General features: G+C 31.6%; 4 protein-coding genes across 4 annotated transcripts; 1 reads left to right on the forward strand and 3 right to left on the reverse strand.

Moving 5' to 3' along the window:
* Positions 1-5,197: 5,197 nt before the first annotated feature.
* HELRODRAFT_182987 (hypothetical protein) lies at positions 5,198-7,793 on the reverse strand (the record flags this gene model as incomplete). The annotated part of the gene is made up of 4 exons (XM_009033705.1): positions 5,198-5,330; positions 5,700-5,781; positions 6,283-6,326; positions 7,693-7,793. 4 exons carry the CDS (start codon positions 7,791-7,793, stop codon positions 5,198-5,200), a joined length of 360 nt encoding a protein of 119 aa, XP_009031953.1.
* A 1,240-nt stretch (positions 7,794-9,033) lies between these two features.
* Positions 9,034-12,988, reverse strand: HELRODRAFT_182988 (hypothetical protein; the record flags this gene model as incomplete). Its single annotated transcript, XM_009033706.1, has 5 exons — positions 9,034-9,083; positions 9,720-9,855; positions 10,392-10,663; positions 11,619-12,017; positions 12,943-12,988. The coding sequence occupies 5 exons, from the start codon at positions 12,986-12,988 to the stop codon at positions 9,034-9,036; spliced, it is 903 nt and encodes a 300-aa protein (XP_009031954.1).
* A 1,749-nt stretch (positions 12,989-14,737) lies between these two features.
* On the forward strand, positions 14,738-15,477 carry HELRODRAFT_182989 (hypothetical protein; the record flags this gene model as incomplete). Its single annotated transcript, XM_009033707.1, has 2 exons — positions 14,738-15,061; positions 15,409-15,477. 2 exons carry the CDS (start codon positions 14,738-14,740, stop codon positions 15,475-15,477), a joined length of 393 nt encoding a protein of 130 aa, XP_009031955.1.
* Positions 15,478-19,117: 3,640 nt separating this feature from the next.
* HELRODRAFT_127755 (hypothetical protein) lies at positions 19,118-19,906 on the reverse strand (the record flags this gene model as incomplete). Its single annotated transcript, XM_009033708.1, has 3 exons — positions 19,118-19,246; positions 19,446-19,541; positions 19,838-19,906. Coding segments are annotated over 3 exons (294 nt in total), but the record flags the coding sequence as incomplete, so codon positions are not given.
* Between the last annotated feature and the right edge of the window lie 271 nt (positions 19,907-20,177).

Here is a 20,177-nt window from a genome sequence, read left to right on the forward strand (position 1 = left end):
CATCATCATCATTATTATTATTATTATCATCATCATCATCATTGCCATTTCAGACAATCCACTTTCTTTCTACTCCGAACTTTGGAGAAAACAAAACGCGGCCGCTTTGAGTGGCGGGAAAAACGATGGTGGTGGTAATGATGGTCATGGTCACGGTGGTCATGGTAATGATCGTAAAGTTGGTGGCGGTGGTGGTAGCAGTAGCAGTGGTAGTGGTGGTAAAAGCAGTGGTTGTGATGAATGTTGTTGAGTTTAGTTGGTTGGTCGGTTGATTTAGGAATGATTTATCGGCTGATTGAAATATCGTTTGATGTTTGGTTGAATGATTGATAGATTGATTGATGGATCGATTGATGAATTAATGAATTAATGAATGAATAGATGGATGGATGATTGATTGATTGATTGATTGATTGGTTGGTTGGTTGGTTGATTGATTGATTGATTGATTGATTGAATAATTGATTGATTGATTGATTGATTGATTGATTGATTGATTGATTGATTGATTGATTGATTGATTGATTGATTGATTGATTGATTGATTGATTGATTGATTGATTGATTGATTGATTGATTGATTGATTGATTGATTGATAGCCCTGCTATATAAAAAGCCTTAGGAAAATAGTTCTCTCTTGCATCTTGTTTTGAATTGTACTTCAAATTTTATCGATAACTTTTTAACTTATTAATAAAGTAATGAAATTAATAATTAAAATTATTATTATTATTATTTCTGGTAATAATAATTAATGTTTATTTTTCAAATAATGCGTTCGTATGAAGTAATTGATTTATGTTATATATATATATATATATATATCTGTCTCTCTCTTTCTCTCTCTCTCTCTCTCTCTCTCTCTTTCTCTCACTCTTTTAACGTTCTGTTCTTCCCTCTCTTCTCCATTTTCTCTTTCTTTTTATTGTTCTTTCTTGCCATTTTATATTTTTTTCTTCTGCATTCCGCTATTTCTGGTTATTCTTACTGTCGTTAAGTTAGTATCCGATTTTGGTGTCTTTTGAATTAATCCCATTCACATTTCGTCCCATTCCCAAATACTCAAAATCTCGATTAAGCTTTCTACTCACATTCGATCTAGGCCATGCTCAATCAAGCCTTCATTATATTATGCCGATTTTCAATCCAACATTTTATTGAGCATATTAAAATGTGTTTATAGTTATTAAGTTTAGTTAAAATTCAGTTTTTGTTTGATGGTCAGTAAAACATAACTGAATGACTGAATACCGTATTTGATAATATCTGAAAGTTGTGCCGATTCCTTCAATCTCCAGAGTCGAAGTGACAATTTTCGACAGTTTTGTTACACCTGCTGTTGCTGTGCCATCAATACTTGCAGTGTGTCATTTTCAAAACAATTAGCTCTCTTAAACTTGAAATACATCGGGTTCAAAACGTGCATCAATGTATCTTAAATATTATACCTCGTTTACGCTTTCTCGATCGCTTTTGTCATGTTTGTACCCCTGTGTTAGAACTTTATTGAAGTTGGAAAGGCAGAAGATTTCTTTTCGTTGATACATCTATATGAACACGATTATGAAAATTTGGTGATGACACAAAATAATATTATTGATAAGAAAGAAGGAATTATCCGTCCTAACCCCCATCTGTCCAAATAACTCATCAGTTATGATATTTTATTTCAATAATTTAACAAAATTATCTGAGATCAAATGTAAATGGGTCCAATGCGGAAATGGGATGGATCGATGGAGAAGACAGAGGAGTTAATTTTGAAGATGTTTGCTGTTCATGAAATTGGACACTCACTTGGTTTTCTTTATTATTCCTTATCTAAAAATTTTTACTTAAAAATTTTTCATAAATCAAAACAAAAACGACACATGGCCCCAGCCCCCTAAGTATGTTACTTTTTTTAATTCATCAAATCAAGATGAAAGAGATAGCATTATCTTGTAACAGACAACCGGGGGAATAAAATTTAGAAAATGAAATGAAATGGAGTAAAATAAAACTTCAAAAATGACATTGCTGCTAACATTGTAGAAAACTGCACGACATTTACATACACACCTACGTACGTACATCTATATAGACATTTAAAAAAAACTAAATCGATAAATAAGAAAATAAAAATGTTTACTTGGATGGTAAGAGGAGTGATCAAAAATATTAAAATCAGACACGCGACATTATAAATATTTGTATATAATTATATATATATATATATATATATATACATTTATTTACACAATGCGTGGGCGTGTGTACGTGTGCACTAAATGAGTTTTTAAAACTAAAAGGCAAGATTATACACGCTACACACACACACACACACACAGAGATACACAATTTCAAGTTATTGGCGTTTATTTGTATATGATGTACGTATAGTTTGCTAGATGTACGTATGATATCATAAACCCATGATAGCAATCGATATGATATCAAACATGATAATCTCATTGAATGTTTCCTTACTTAAATTAAGATACCAGATGGATTTCAGAAATCGGCTAACAGCTAGATTGGCTAATCGTTCCGTGCGACCACGAGGGTGCAGGCTTATAAAGTATTAATTTGAAACAATTTCTGTTGTGGCGTGTTTAGAAACAAAATGAGTCAGCATATTTTGGTAATGTGAAAACATGTTATTCGCCGACAAAAACGCTGATTTTTTTTCGTTTTCTCTGTAAAAAATGGTGGTGGTGGTTGTTTCAACTTTAGTCATTTTAATTGATTTTTCAAAAAGTTCGGATTTTAAACAAACAAATATAACGAAATATCGACCGATAAAAAATTATTTATTATAATATATTTATTATTATTATTATATAGTGATGATTGTACCTACAATTAACAGGGCCCTAGCTTACCTGTAATGATTAACTCATCTCACCCACCTACAAATTTGTATTTCTAAGTTTTAGGAATTTCACATGTTTCAGGAATTTTATTTTACATATTTAACGTTTTTAATTTGCCTTTTTTGTATAATTTAGTTTTTTTTAGTTTTTTTTTTGTTAGAAACTTATTAACTAATGTTTAGCCCTAGCCTACCTACGATCGTTCAACTCATCTCAATCCCTAACTTACCTACGTTAATTCGTAAAGTTATTTGAACAACTATCTTCATTATATTCAATGAATATTTAACATTCTGCTGGTGCTCATAGAAACTGGTTGCTGAAATCATACGTTGGCTTACTGCAGTGGCTTACAGGGTCTCAAATAACTTATGTTGGCTTAATCGGATATTTTTTCACATATACAATACTATGAGATCAATCAATCAACCAATCAATCAATCAACCAACCATTCATTCATTCAACTAATCAACCAACCAATCGACCAATCAAAGAACCATATTTGAAAAATATTTGCAAGGCTTGTTCAAACTCGAACAAACACTTAGCTGTACAGATCTACAAACAATTTCGAGATTTTAGTAAAGAAAGAAAAACACAATAGTTGCTTTTATTAAATCAAGAAATATCCAAAAATTATATAACCAAGCTAAAAAAAACTAGAAACCAGTCAACATTTAATAAAAAAAATAAAAAAATAGACATTAAAAAGATTGTTCAAAAATGTAAAATTTAAGGCGACGACGAGAATAAAATGTGGTTTGTTTTGTTGGTGTGGGGCTGTGAAGCGAAAACAAACAAACACAGCACAAAAAACTAGTAAAAAGTCGCGTCGCAAGAATAGTAGTCAGTCACCTACCTACAATTAAATTACTCTCAGGGCCCTAGCTTACTTATAATCGTTAACTCAACTCACCTCTCTACAAATAAGTATTTCTACGTTTTTGGAATTTTACTTGTTTTAGGTATTTTATTTTACATATTTCAGCGTTTTTATTTTACTTGAAACTTTTTAACTAGTGTTAAGCCCTAGCCTACCTACGATTGTTCAACTCATCTCAATCCCTAACTTACCTACGAATTAAATTAAAGTCCGGTAAAGAAAATAGAAAGTTGAAGAGAAACATAACAACGACGACAACACCGAATGAATGAATGTTGTGTATGTGTGTCTTGTATTGGTGTGTGTGTGTAAATGTGCGCGCGTGTACTCTCCAGAAACTTCCACACTCACTACGGACGAACCTCCATTGCACCGACCATCATCTGACAGGCATCGTGAATTTGACCGGGTACTGAAAAAAAAAATTAAAGCCGTTGGAAAAAGTTATTGGCAACTTATCTTATTGAGATAACCTTTAATCCTTTGTTCAAATTCGAGTACTTTCAAAGGTACGATGGGACAAAAACAAATTTCCCTTTAATATTATCTTCAAATTGTCATCGGAATGATCATCATGAGACCACCATCTGAAACGTGCTGACGCCCACCACAGCCCACCTCTCATCATTCTGTAGACTAATTTTTTTTAATTTGCATGTCGGTAAATCATGGAACAAAAGAACGAACGAATAAATGATTAACTGAATTAGTTAAAAAAATGAATGAATTAATTAATTAATCAATCAATGATTCAATGAATGAATAGAATGAATAAACGAATCATTTAATGGAAGAATAATTTGAAAGATTGAGTAATAAAATGAACAAATGAATTAATGAGAAAAATGAGAAAACGAACTAAACCTTACTTCAAAAATCGTCGTTACTGTACTCTATTGCACCGACCATCACCATCTGATCGGCACACAAGATGTCATCCGAACTTCAAAGTGTTAGTCGAACAGCCAACGAGCTGATTCTTCCTACACCACCATCATCATACGTAAATCATCATGAGACCACCATCTGAAACGTGCTGACGCCCACCACTGCCCACCTCTCATCATTCTGTAGACAATTTTTTTTATTAGCGTAGTAGTAAATGAATGTTAAAATCTTAGAAGCAAAAGATTATAAAATGAAAATAATGGCAAATAAATAATATTTTAAAGTAATAAAGAGGATAAAATGTAAAAAAACTACCGCTGTTCATTCGACAAAGGCAGAATGTTGAATGCCTTCCGGTTCCTACGTTGTCCTCCAAAACTGATGCCAGTCCTCCTCGAGATTGTTGTTGAAACACAGCCCGTGGAATGGAGAAAGAGAAGATTCTCATCAGAAAGCTTAGCGGTGCCTGCATCTCAAATTGCTTAATAAAAATAATTCTATCTACCTATTCAATTACCTTAACTAATCTATATTAAACTGTTAATGGCACGATAGTCGAAAGTCCCCCTTCATTCTTCCTCCTTGCACAGAGGTTCACCGACAGCCAGGGCACCGGATAGTAAACCATTGCTGTGCGGATAGTAGACTACTGCCTTGCGGATAGTAAACCATTTGCCGTCCGGAAGCCGTGCGGGTAGTAGACTATGGCCATGCCGCATAGTAAATCATTACGTGCAGATAGTAAACCATTGCCGTCCGGATAGTAAACTATTGCCGGTTCACCACTGGCCACCAAGGCTTACCTCTGACAAGAGACTTCGAAATTCAGAGTCTATCGGCTATCGTACCCTCAACTTACCTATTCATTACAATTAAGCCCTAGCTTACCTAAAATTACAAAACTCAAGAGCCCAATTCATTGGCCTTTCGGCACCCACCCCACCACCTACGTAATGCCTTGGGCTCCAACTTAGTAATAATAATATAAAACTTAAACCCTAAATCTATTAATGAGTATGTGTTACAACGTAGCCTTAACTTACCTATTCATTACATTATGGCCTAGCTTACCTAAAATTACAAAACTCAAGAGCCCAATTCATTGGCCTTTCGGCACCCACCCCACCACCTACGTAATGCCTTGGGCTCCAACCTAATAATAATAATGTAAAACTTACAATTAACCTACCTATCGATACACTTAGCGTTTTTTAATTTGCATTACAAGATTGTTCCTAGAATTACATTATTACCCTTAACTACCTATGAAACTAAATTACTCTCAACCTTAGTAATAATAAATTAGAATGTGTAATGAAAATAAAATTATGCTCAAATACTAACATATGTGTTTATGTATGCACTTGTGTGTGTTTGTGTAATACGCTGATGCGTGTAATGTGGGTGCAAGAAAAAAAATAGAAGCGATAAACTTACGCGCCTACCTATTCAACTACATTAGTGTTGGATGCTTCCTATCTATCCTACCTATAATTAAAATTATGCCTATCTAACTTACCTACATAGCTACTTAATGTAATTGTATGTGTACGTGTGTGCGTGTATGGATTCTTACTTAATGTTAAATTACTGAGAAAAAAGAATAAAACGTATCCCAGCCAGACGTGTGTTTTTTGCCACTGAATGAACGAACGTGGCCTGACATCTTCCATGATGAACTCCTCTGGAAACTTCAACCTGAATGAAATGAATAGAATTTAAAAATCTTATTTATTTAATTTTAATGAAAATAGAGAAATGAGCCGTGGTTAAACCCGCCAGCCGGAAAAGCCAGCCAACTAGCAAAAAAGGAACCGCTAAGAAACCGTAAAACGAACCCCAGCCAAGGGTGCATTTTTTGCCACTAAATGAACAAACCTAGCGTGAAATCACAAACATTCTGATCTTCCACTGTTCTGATGAACTCCTCTGGAAGCTTCAACCTAAATGAATGAACCTGAATTAACTTAAATGAATGGAAAAATATTATTAATTCAATTAATTTAAATGAAAATAGAGAAACGCAAAGAAGCCGACCGGTCGGCAAAGAAAAAAACCTCAAAGAAAGGTATCTATATAGGATTTATGCTCTATATAACTCTATATAACTCTATATAACTCTATATAACTCTATATAACTCTATATAACTCTATATAACTCTATATAACTTTATATAACTCTATATAACCATGCATACTACCACATTCAATCAATAAAAATCCCACTGAAACCAGGAACCACCGCGTACCTGTAGAATGTATCGTGTGAAACAAAACAAAAAAAAACAAAAAATACACCACCAAGTAGAGTAAAAGAAAAGAAGTCCTTAACCTACCTATGTTACTAAATTACCTTATGCCCTAGCCTACCTATATAATAAATTAATTTTTAATCTCACCTACCTATTTTTCATTAACTTAGCTCAAGACTCATGAAGAAAGAGAAAAAGGATTAAAACAGAACATAAAATACTACCACACAAACAAACATGTTGTATGTATGTATGCATGAGCAACCGCTATAGAACCCACCTAAAATTAAAAAAAAATACAAAATACAAACATACAAACTACAGACAAGCATATATAACCGCGCAACTCTATATAACTCTATATAATAAAATAAATAAATAAATAAAAAAATTAAATAAAAACATATTTTTATAAAAACAGCTTTTTATAAAAACATATACATAATCTTATTATTATTTGTATACATGGATTCTAGTTATATAAATTTAAATAAAAGCAACAGTAATCAGTGCTACATATGTTCGCACGCAGTTCAAAGTTTCTGGGGAGAATTCAAAATAGTTTGAGACCACACCTTGCTTAACATCCAATTTCAAGCCGAGCCAAGCCAAACTGAGCCAAATGTGTAGGTTTATAAGCACTTTTATATTAAAATTTTGCTTGCATTATATACGAATATCCCCAATATCAATATCAAAGAACTAACACGAGCGAGTTTAAAGAATATTTTATTCTAAATTAAATTAGAATAGAATATATACACAAGTTTTATTTGCCAAGTAATTCCATCCAATCATTTAAACACGCACACCCTTCAAATGAACTATCTCGCAATCTATTTCTTTTTATGCTTATCAGTTTTCCAGATTTTGAAAAACTTGTTCTTTTGGTGTGGAAGTTGAAGGGATACATTTTACTAAGTATAGAATACCGCTAGCATGACGTCATTTCCTCCAACGATTCCGTAACAAATTCTCCATCCTATTTAAAAATTTTCTTTGATGCTTTTTTAGCACTCAGGTCACAATCATCATCATCGATGTCGCGATGAAATCTAATTGAAAATATTTTAAAAATTGTTGATAAAAGTATCTAGAATATAATAATTAGTATACTAGTATATAGTAAAACGTTTAATATTTTCTGAGAGAATTCAAAATAATTTGAGACTACACCATAACACAATTGTACAATTTGAGTGTGTGAATATAACTTTATAAATGTATTATAACTACATATATCTATCTATCTATTTTTTTATTTAGTTTTGCCTGCGTATGATATTTGGTCAAGTTTATTTGATAGGAATTGAACACAACCTTTATACCGGCTAATTCACTTACAGGCAGTTAAATTACTACGGTTAACATGACTTCATTTGCCCATCCTATTTTAAGTTTTATTTGAAGTTTTCTAATTAACCAGTCACAATCATCATCGTCGAGGTCGCAATGGAATCAAAATGAGAATTTTTAAAAGTTTTGAAAAAAGTATCTTTATTCATTTTATGATACTACTTTGTTCAATAAGATACTGTTTGATACTGTACTATCAATTAACCAGTCCATCAACAAATAAATCAATCAATCAACCATTCATTCAATCATTCATTCATTCGTTCGTTCGTTCGTTCGTTCATTCATTCATTCATTCATTCATTCAGCCCGTAACCGTGATATTTTTAACTTTTCAAAAAGCTAACTCAGTTCTCACTGGAAAGTTGCAAGGAATTTAATGTATGACCATCATTTGCGAAGTGATTAGTATTTTGTAGGTTTTTAAAAATAATCAAATGTTTTAACAGTGAAAAATTTTACAGTTTTACATTTTTAAACTTCCAAGAAGTATGAATGAAAATAGAATGCAATTTTCAATATTTTAACGAAAAAAAGATAATTAGTAGATCAAATGATTAATTCTAAAAAAGATTAACACCTAAAATATAAAAAAAACCTGTATTTCTAATAAAACTGATATACATAGATTAAAAACAGGTCACATTTATTTGAATAAATTAAACAAATTATTTGAGTAAATTTATTAGGTTCAATATTATTTAGAATTTTATTTTCATTTTTGGAATGCCCCTTTTCAAGTTTCGTTTTTACGCTTCACGAAATAAACTTGTTTAAAAAAAAATTCGCAAAAACATTCACTGAACGGTCTTCATCTTCATTCCTCTCCAGTTTGGCTTGCCATCACCTTCGTTGGCGGGAAAAAATAATTAGGTCATATGTATGTAATGGATGAATGCAATAATAATAATATTAATAATAATATTAATATTAATAATAATAATAACTATAATAGTAACAATGGTAATGAGATGTGAATTTTATTGATGAAAATCACAGCATGTTAGGCCTTAGTTCAATAAACTGACAGACTTAATACAATATATATGTACAATTGTACATGTATATATACATATGTTCTGGTAAATAAAAAGTATTTTTGATTTGATTTGATATATTATTAAAATGTATACTTTTTGTTAGTTTAATTAATAAACTAAATAATAAATGGCAATGTTTTATTAAAAAAATGAAGAAATTAAAATTAGTAAATCATACTTTAGCGATAGAATTTAATGTAAATTGTGTACGTAAAGACCTTATAGGTATTTATATATGTACAATGATGCATTCTTTGCAGATGTTTATAAATAACTTAATTAAATATATCTGAAAAAGCGAGAGAAGGGAAGAAAGAGAGAGAGAGAGAGAGAGAAAGAAAGAGAGAGAAAGAAAGAGAGAGAAAGGCAAAAAGAAAGAATTAGAGGATGAGAAACATGACACACATTACATACATATATAAAGACTTAAGATCTACATTCACCTGTACTGTAAACGACAAATTCTCTGGTCAAAACATTTTGAGAGTTATCGACAAACGACAAGGTCTTTTCAGTGGCTCCCTGCTGCCGAATAAACAGCCACTTCCCGCGGTACTGCAAATTAGTGATGTCCAAGTTCTGCGTTTTCAGATATTCCATGCTTATATCCATTTTATTTCGCGGTTCGTCACACGTCTGGCCAACCACAATTACGCCATCTTGCGTGTCCTATGTGTGTGTGTGTGTGTATGTCTGTGTGTGATGTGTGTGTGTGTGTGCAATGTGTGTTTGTGTGTGTGCGTGTGTATGTGTGTGTGCGTGTGTATGTGTGTGTGTGTGTGTAATGTGTGTGTATGTGTGTGTGTTCGTGTGTATGTGTGTGTGTTCGTGTGTGTATGTCTGTGTGTGTAATTTGTGTTTATGTGTGTGCGTGTGTGTGTGTGTTCGTGTGTGTGTTTGTTTGTGTATTGATTGATTGGAAAAAATAGTTCCCCCGTGTCTTCACATATGGCTCGTCCTCAAATACAACCAATAATACTGACAATTATGTAATCAACCCTAAAAAAATTTCACAAAACTACAAACGTTTAAGTAAATAATCATAAATTAACAGACACGCAGACATAAACAAGCACACAAACAAAACAAACGCATAAATTAACACACGAACAAACCGAAAAACACCAAAACATAAAGTTATAAAACCAAATGGTCACTTCTAAGTAATTCATCATCCTCCATCCAGCTTCCGGGTCTGTGTACGAATCGAAATTTCGAAAATCATATAAGATTTGTTTTTCCAAGTTTACTCTGTACAAATTCACTCCTCTGTTGACTCCAAGCGAGCACTGATGGCTCGTCTGAATCGTGTTGTAGGGGCTTGACCCCATGGAATACTTTGCCGAGTCATCTGCCCCCCAAGACGAAATTTTGACGTAACTTGGCTCTTGTGACAAAATAATAAGAATAATAAAAATAGTAATAATAGTAATAATAATAATAATAATCGCATTTGTTCAACACCTTATGACCCGACATGTCGAATCACAGTCGAGATTCTGAAGTTAACGGTGTGTCATGGAAGCAAGCTGGGATCATCCAGATAATACAAGATAAATAAATATTTCTCTAATTTGCCTAGCTATTTAAACGACAGTTGCAAACACTGCTCAATAATTATAAATACTTTCGGAATATCGCCAATTGCTTTTTATAACAACTTTAATATTTTATTGTTTAAAATTATGTGGCTGGTTTCTTTTAATGATGAGTTGATAGAGGCCATTAGAAGGTTATCATACGGCATTTATTGTGACAGGAACAATTTATGATACAAATTTGAAATATACTTCACGGCTCTGTACTTTATCTTTTTAAAGGAGTTAAGTGGTTTTTTTTGACATTTCATTTATTAACATTTCATCATTTTACCATTTTGTTGTTTTAATCATTTATTACCCTGGCTTTAAAAATAAAAAGGTCCTCATAGTGACATTTTAATTTTTTTAATTTGTTTTTAAAATTTTATTTAATTTTAAAGTAATTGATTTTTATTATTATTGACATGTGCTGTCGCTTTGTTACACAGTTGTATTTGTGAAGGTTTAAAACATTGTTTGTCAAATTGTAGCTGAGCTATTTAAATTATTGGGATGGGAATTAATTAAAAGTTGATTATTTACGTAATCGTTCGTTTGTTTATTCATTCATTTATTTATTCATTCGTTCGTTTATTAGTTCGTTCGTTCATTCATTCATTTATTTATTTATTCATTCGTTCGTTCATTCGTTCGTTTAGTTACTCATTCGTTCATTCGTTTATTTATTCATTTATTAAATATCTCCATGAAATGAAACTAAAATACAAAACTTTTCTTTAATTTGTAAATCAAGCCACTAACTCGCTGCTGTGTAGAGGTAGCAGTTTTCGGGAGACTCTTTATAAATGTTACCAGGTAGATCAACATTAAAGTTGTAACACAACACATCGCAGGTATTATAGTTATTATTATTAATGTTATTATTATCGTTGTTGTTGTTGTTGTTGTTGTTATTATTATTTATGGTACTTCTTATGATAAGTTGGAAAGCGAAACAGGATTGGCTGGATGTCTCGCACAGCACAGCGCACCTTTTAACTTGTGCTCCATCTCTCGCTCGGTCGAGTTGGAGGTCGGATCTGCGGAACATCAAACTTTCCTCACTTGAGTTCGCGCATAATGGTGCTTCATTGCTCCAAATCATCCTCAGGTAGGTTCTACTTCGAGTTATGAATTTTAAGGGTAATGATGGTGATGGCCCTGAATTTATTAGAAAAAACAGCGCTATAAAAATTATACTCATCAACATTTTATTCTTTATTTATTAATGAGAACTATCAATTTTTTATGCTTCCTCTACAAAGATCAATCACTTAATGAAATCTCAGATTACATTATCTTTCGAATCACCTCAACATACATTATCATAACGTTCAATCTAAAAGCAATGCTCCTTCGTTGTTATGTACAGAGGAATCTTTTGGAAAAATATATTTTTTTATTTCCACAAATCTTACATTTATGAAGTAGCAGAACATACAACAAACACACTTGACCCCACTTATACATGTATGATAATATGAAGTTACATGCAGGCACACACAAACAACCACACACACACACACACGCACGGACACACAAACAACCACACACACACACACACACACACACACGGACGCACACACACACACAAACAAACATACAAACATACATCACATATTCCGTTGTTAAGCGGAACTTTTTGTATTTGTTTAAGGTAGAAATGTTTCTTTTTTTCTGTCTGACCAATTTTTTTGATGTATTTACTTTCAACAAACATTTGAAAATTCTCTTACATTCTTCGTCTAACATTTACAACACATTGGAACCACAAATGTCCAAATTGTTTCGCTGAAGTTGGAGTTTTCCATTAAAAAGTGGTTGTTCTTTTCTAGCGTGTGATGGCTTGATTCATTTGAATCCAAAAACATGGCTGCTGTTAAGTCTATTTAATCCATTCTTTAAGTAAAGCTTTTAACTCTGCTGCTCGTCTGGTTGCTCGTGCCTCTTTCTTTTCTCATATATCTCCATATCCGGTTTACGATCGTCTTCTTGTTCTCGCTTCTTCTTAACTCGTGTTAAGCACTCTTTCGCCAAATCTGCTTTTGGTTTTTTTTAGCCCTTTTCTCTGGAACTCTCTACCAACTTCTCTGACTACTTCTGCGAAGTTCGGAGCGGATCTCAAGACCCATCTGTTTTCAAAATTCATTGAGGAGCGCTGTTGAACATCGCGGAAATAGCGCTTTACAAGCTAATTGATTGATTGAATTGATTGATATTTATAGTCTCATGCCAGTTTCGATTTAAAAGTCAAAAGTTTAATTTCTAACTTATACAATTAGGTGTAGTTGTTTCAAGATGCAAGATAGCTGAGAAAGATTTGAAGATATAACTTATTTGCTTATTTTGGTTTTAATAGCGTGAAATTAGGTGAGTTAGTTTCTGTGTAACACCTACTACCCAATGCAAAGTTTTTTTTGGAATTTTTCAACATTTAAAATGTAAAAATTCAATAAACTAACAATAGATAATTCTGATTTAAATAATATTTTTGATTTAAATAATATTTAAATAATATATGTCTAACTTATTAGAATTCCTTTGCGAAGAATTTCAAAACGCAATTTTCAAATAAGGTTACTTGCATTTCTATTTCTAATCAGTTGCACACAGTGACACTAAAATTATTGTTCTCGTATGTGGTAGTAGCAGTAGCTGTAGTAGCAGCAGCAGTAGTAGTAGTAGTGAAGTAAATGTAGTAGTAGTATTAGTAGTATTAGTAATCAGTGACGAATCTAAGAGGGCGAATAAAATAAAAATAAAATAATTAAGTCAGAAAAAACCGTTTTATGTGTAAAATCGACCAAAAAAACCAGACTACCACTAATCTTGACCCCCCAAGTCAAAGCTGTCTAGATAGCAATAGTAGTAGTAGAAGCAGCAGCAATAGCCGCAGTAGTATTAGAAGCAGCAGCCGCAATAGCCACAGTAATAGTAGTAGTAGTAGAAGTATTTCTATTATTTGATATTTATAAAATAAAGTGTTCGTGATTTAGAGCAATTGTACAAACATTGGTTATATTTCTATCTGTTTCGTTCTACTGCTATTACTACTACTACTACCCCTACTACTACTGCTACTTCTACTACTACTACTACTAACTATTACTACTAGTACTACTACTACGACTACTACGACGACGACTACTACTACTACTACTACTAATAATAATAATAATAATAAAAGTAATAATAATAATAATAATATAATAATAATAATAGCTATTGTATGTTTTCTTCAAAATCCAACCATTGCTACTTTTGTTAGATGGTTCTAGCGTGTTTCCGCGCAATTACATTATGAAGCACACAATTGTGTGTTATTATTTTTAAATACTATTCATCCATTCATTCATTAGAAGACCAAAGCCAATTTTGTTTAGAAAGATAGCAATGTATTTTTCTGTTAAAAACAATAAAATAGATAACTATGATAGAACGCTACCTCGAAGTCTAGAAAGACACAATACAATGTTGTCATTAATGTCGACTTGATTTAGAAGATTTTTTCCTTATTGTTTTTAGCCATTGCTTAGAGACAAATTTCTCCTCTTATAAGAAATATGTATTCCATAATAGTTTGAAGAGTCAGTCATTTTAATTATCTTCTCTTTTTACATTTAAAATGTTTGTTTAGATTTTGAAGAATGTACATATTCCTCAGTTAATTTAATGAACCCTATTTGATGTTTTCATTATTTTAAAAAATAAAGTTAAACTATTGCAGTTTAAAATTTTTGGGTTATGTTAGATTGAAAAGAGACATCTAAGTATAATGTTTAGTCAGTTTTAATTACACTAACTGCATAATCTGTGGCGACATGTTGAACGCAATTTTGTTCTTTACAGTAGCAACAACAGTGGTGATAGTTAGTATGACGATGGCTCCAGCAACAACTACAATCTCTACCTACATGTATAGAAATTTTATAAAAGAACAATTCAGTAATTGTAGGCAAGTTGAAGTAATTTATGAAAATCAATTCGACTCTGCAATCATAGCCAATGCAGAGAAAAAACTGAACGCTACAGTTTTTAAGCCTTTGGCTGAATGCATTCCAAAAGTTGTCAAATGCGTGTACCTCTGTCGGCTAACTTCAGGTTGTAGCAAAGCTTTCATAGGCTCGTCTGGCAACTGCCGGCTGCTCGCAACCCCGAACTCAAACAGTGATAGTGTCACTAATAATCCAAATTATTATTTCCAGGTTTGTTGATTTGTTATTTGTGATTCACTTAGTTTCATAGTAGTTTTAGTACTTGGTAGGTAGGTTATTATACCCATTCGATACCGATCCCACACCCATTCAAGTCAGGTTATCACAAAATTTAACACAAACCCAAACTCGTTTGATAACTTTAACCCAATTGCAAATAGTTCAGTAGTCGTCAGTTAACGGATGTGCAATCATTCATTATAAAATTACAAATATGTCAGACAAGGAGCAGCTTATCCGGCTGTTTAGATAGAGTTTTTCTTATAAATTTTTTGCAATTAACCCCAAAAATCCAAACATCCAAATTCTGCTTTGCACAAACACTAACTTCCTGATAGCGTTTGGTTTCTATAGCATTCGAACGAGGCCACCACGTGTTACAGCAGACAAGACATCTAACTGTCTAAACTAACTTACGAAATGTTAAACTCTACGATTAAAAAGTTTTTAAAAATTTTGTGGTTTTTTTTTTAATTTACTGCAGTTACAGAATTGATCAAAAAACGAACAGAATAGCAAAGAGGATGCAAGCAGACTGAAACTTTTTATTTACAAACATTTCACTTTTGAAATTTTATTCCATAATAATTGCTAATAAACACCATTATTTTATTCTTAAAAACTTCGCCTGCTTCTTTATCATTTTAGACACTTAAAACTTACTCAAAACCATCACCCAGCATCTAGAGATTTTTTTTTCATAAAATTATTTCATTGATATCATCAAATAGTAGATGGCAGGTGTGTTGTTAAACAATTTATTGCTTTCTTTAAAATGGTTTAAAGTGTAATAGATGCGATTTCTAAATTTTTGATTGTCTGCAAATAAAATTAACTTATATAAAAATACATAAAAAATGGCTAGCGGTAGGTAAAAATAAATTTTTTGAATAAAAGCTTTACCTTTTCAATTTTTTTTTCAATAAGAAATTTTTAACGAAATTAAGTGACGTTTTGTTATAACATGAACAAAGTATTCTAAGTTTCTTTTTCAAAAAGGTTTCATAATTGCAATAGAAATAAAATGTATCGAGTGAATATTCTTCGAGTTTTGCTCCTGCCAGCAGCCCTACCCAGCGGACAAATTCAGAAGCAGGTGGGCCAAAAAACTGGCCAACGAGATGGGCATTATTGACCCTTGAGAAATGACGGCATAATGCCTAAGTATTCTAATATATGAATCCTTTTCAATGCATCTTCTGTCGAAACAAACCTTAAAAAATTACGGTCAATCGTTAAATATTCGTTAAAATATTATTCAATTATTATTAATTTATAGAATTAATGATGAATTTGTTGTGTGAATATTTCTTCTATATATATTTATCCACAAGACCAGCAAGAAAGCTATTTTTTTAACTGGATTTTAAAGTGTTTTGCAAGCGTTTTTCAAATTTTTATGTACGAATGGATTATTCATTTTGAAAGAATCTCGTCATATTTGTAGAAAGAATTTTCTAGTTAATGTGATAACAGAAAATGTTACGAATCTAAACTATGTATCCGTATCTAAATGTATCTAAACTAAATGTATCAAAATTAACTAAACTAAAGAAAAATAAGTTTGGATACAATTGCAGGTGTTGTTGTGATGAATTTGAAGAATTTTATTTCATTTTTAACGATCTAATTAATATTTGTACGGCATTCACCAGCTAACCTTCCTTTCTCTAATGCCAATCTATACTGCACATGGATTGATACATTTGAACTACTCGAATCAAACAAGTCATAAATCGATATATTTGTATCACACGTATCAAACAAACCAGAGATCGATATATTTGTATCACACATATCAAACAAACCAGAGATTGATATCCATGTATCAAACTTATCAAACAGGCAAATAAATATCATCAGAAGACGACATCAACTAAAATAAATAGGACCAAACCTTGTTGGAGCCGCATTTCATTCCATTCTTGGCATAAGATAAGTGATTGCTACCCTTTATGAGTGGAAAAATAGAGCAGACACAGGATATGGTGGTCCTATCGTATTCATACTTGCGTACTAAGCTGGGATCACTCAGAGCACATAATAATTTCCCACATAGTGTGTTACTGTTGGGGACGTTCGAGTTAAATTTGCATAACTCATGGCGTTGAAAGGGAGCAATATAACGCTAACACTGAGAACACGAGAAAAAATTATTTGATTTCAGATAACTAAGGAAGATTTTAATAGTTATAACTAATTTTAATAGTTTTTACTAAAGAAGATTTTAATAGTTTTAACTAAGAAAGATTTTAATAGTTATAACTAAGAAAGATTTTAATAGTTATAACCAAGGAAGATTTTAATAGTTATAACTAATTTTAATAGTTTTTACTAAAGAAGATTTTAATAGTTTTAACTGAGAAAGATTTTAATAGTTATAACTAAGAAAGATTTTAATAGTTATAACCAAGGAAGATTTTAATAGTTATAACTAATTTTAATAGTTTTTACTAAAGAAGATTTTAATAGTTTTAACTGAGAAAGATTTTAATAGTTATAACTAAGAAAGATTTTAATAGTTATAACCAAGGAAGATTTTAATAGTTATAACTAATTTTAATAGTTTTTACTAAAGAAGATTTTAATAGTTTTAACTGAGAAAGATTTTAATAGTTATAACTAAGAAAGATTTTAATAGTTATAACCAAGGAAGATTTTAATAGTTATAACTAATTTTAATAGTTTTTACTAAAGAAGATTTTAATAGTTTTAACTGAGAAAGATTTTAATAGTTATAACTAAGAAAGATTTTAATAGTTATAGACTATGATAGTTATAACTAAGAAAGATTTTGCTAGTTATAACTAAGAAAGATTTTAATAGTTATAACTAAGAAAGATTTTAATAGTTATAACTAAGGAATATTTTAATAATTATTACTAAAGAAGATTAAGGAACTAAGGAAAATTTTAATAGTTATAACTATGGGAGATTTTAATAGTTTAGATAACCAAGATGTAATTTTGCTTTAGCTGATATTTGTATAAAAATTTAAACAATAATAAAAAGTACCAACTTTACATTGCAAGGGACGACACTAGATGATAAAATATCGTAATCACAATTGAAGCACCTGTCGCTTCTGTGAACGCTGCGTTCGTAACAAGCTGCATCGGCTACAACGGTTTTATTGTCTCCCCACAACAGCGAACACTGATTATCTAATGAATGACACTTTCCGCCAAAACAGTAATTTCGACCCTAGGGAGATTTAAAGTTTATTTTAGAAAATAAATAACAATAAAAAAAGAAAGTTAAAAAGATTTAGTTTTTATACTCGACCTAATCAAATTTAGAATAGGAAATATTGGGAGACGGTCTAATGGTACAGCGATTGGTCCTGTCGTTTATCTACAGTTTCCAAGCTACTGAAAATATTCTTCACCATTACTACGGGTTTGCTAAAATTTTGCTGAGACCAAGCTCAAAATATACTAAATCAAAAATCTGAGAGAAATTCAAATTGAAATTCGTTGATTTTGAAACAATTCTTCACAAATTCTTTATACGATTGAATTAAATTTGTTATTAATAAACAATTTCATGATTCAACAATTAATTTTAATAAGAGTTTCTCTCAACAGAAACCGCTCTTTTGAGAACGGTCTCCAATGTGTATTTAGTCAGATATCTTACCAATATGTGGAAAAATTTTATACTGCATATATGCAAGTACATGTCTGTGATTGTGTGTGTGATAGTGTGTGTGTGTGTGTGAGAGAGAGAGAGAGAGAGAGAGAGAGAGATGCATTGGCGGTCTAGGAATGGCCGGGAGACTAGACACTAGCAAAAATTTCGTTACTTTTGGCTTCCACCGGCAAATTTCCAGAAATTTCAACATTTCAACCTTTTCAAAATGTTGTACCATTCCTTCAACGCTGTCTAGATCCGCCATTGGTATTATGCATATGTATCTGATGCTAGTAGCATATATTTTAAAACAAATCCATATTTCAATCTTGAAAATTTATACTTTGGATGTTTACTCGTGCAAATAATAGTGCTTCCATACTACATTCTTACGCGATTCCATTTAAATAGTGAATTACTCACCGTGCACATAGAGCCATCTTGAATATAAAGATCCTTGCAGAGGTTCGATCTACCATCACATGTATCTTGTAAATCACATTCGTCCTGCTTGAGCCTACAGACCACTCCAGCTGATATGATCTTTTTGAATTTTTAAAATTTTAAACAAAAGATAAATTCATCAGAAACAATTTGTTGCTCTTTATAAGGGAGAAATAAAAATTATTATGGTTATAGCGAAAAATTGTGGTTATGAGCAAGAATAATTTCATATTTTTAACTTCAAATTATTTCTCCAATTAAATATCAAAGTGAAATGTTAATGAAATCAGTTTCTCACTTTACACGTATTGAAATCACAGCACAACCCTGTAGCACATTCACTGCCAGGTCTGAACTTGCAAGTTCTCGAATCACAGCACTCTGAAGAACAAGTCTGTTTTAGAGGTTAATGTTTTTAACATTGTGACATGAAAACAAAACGTGTTATTTGTTTTATCGTTTCGTTAGAAGAAGCTCATTCTGAAACGCATAATATTAGTTTAATATTTCTGAAAATAAATTTGTGAGAATGTGCCAACAGCCAACAGCGTTTCAAACAAAAGCATTTTAACGTGTTCCTTGCTCACATGTTAAACCGTTTTACTAGAATGAAGAAATTGCTTTAAATTTATCAAAAATGCCAATAGTTTTGAGTGGAACAACTTTAAAGATGAAACATGAAATTGTTACTGTAGCAGGGAATAGACTGCAATCACAATCTTCTCCCTCATCAATCAATCCATTCCCACATCTGGCAGGCAATAAACTGAAATCTTTCCACCTATGGAAAAGACATTGGTGCAGATGGTAGGTCTCGTAGAGCATTTCCAACGAACAAGTAGACCAACTAAACGTATCAACAAAAGAATTCGCAGCCTCGCTGGAATTAAAAAAATTTCGAGTTGATTTTTTAAAAATATCTTTTGTTTATTTTAAAATAAATAAATAAATAATACACAATTATACAACAACAATTCTAAAAACTTTCATTCAAAAACCTTTGATTTGCTCAAAAAATATAAAGTCTGAT

Source organism: Helobdella robusta, assembly GCF_000326865.2.
Source record: "Helobdella robusta unplaced genomic scaffold HELROscaffold_96, whole genome shotgun sequence".
NCBI lineage: Eukaryota > Metazoa > Annelida > Clitellata > Rhynchobdellida > Glossiphoniidae > Helobdella > Helobdella robusta.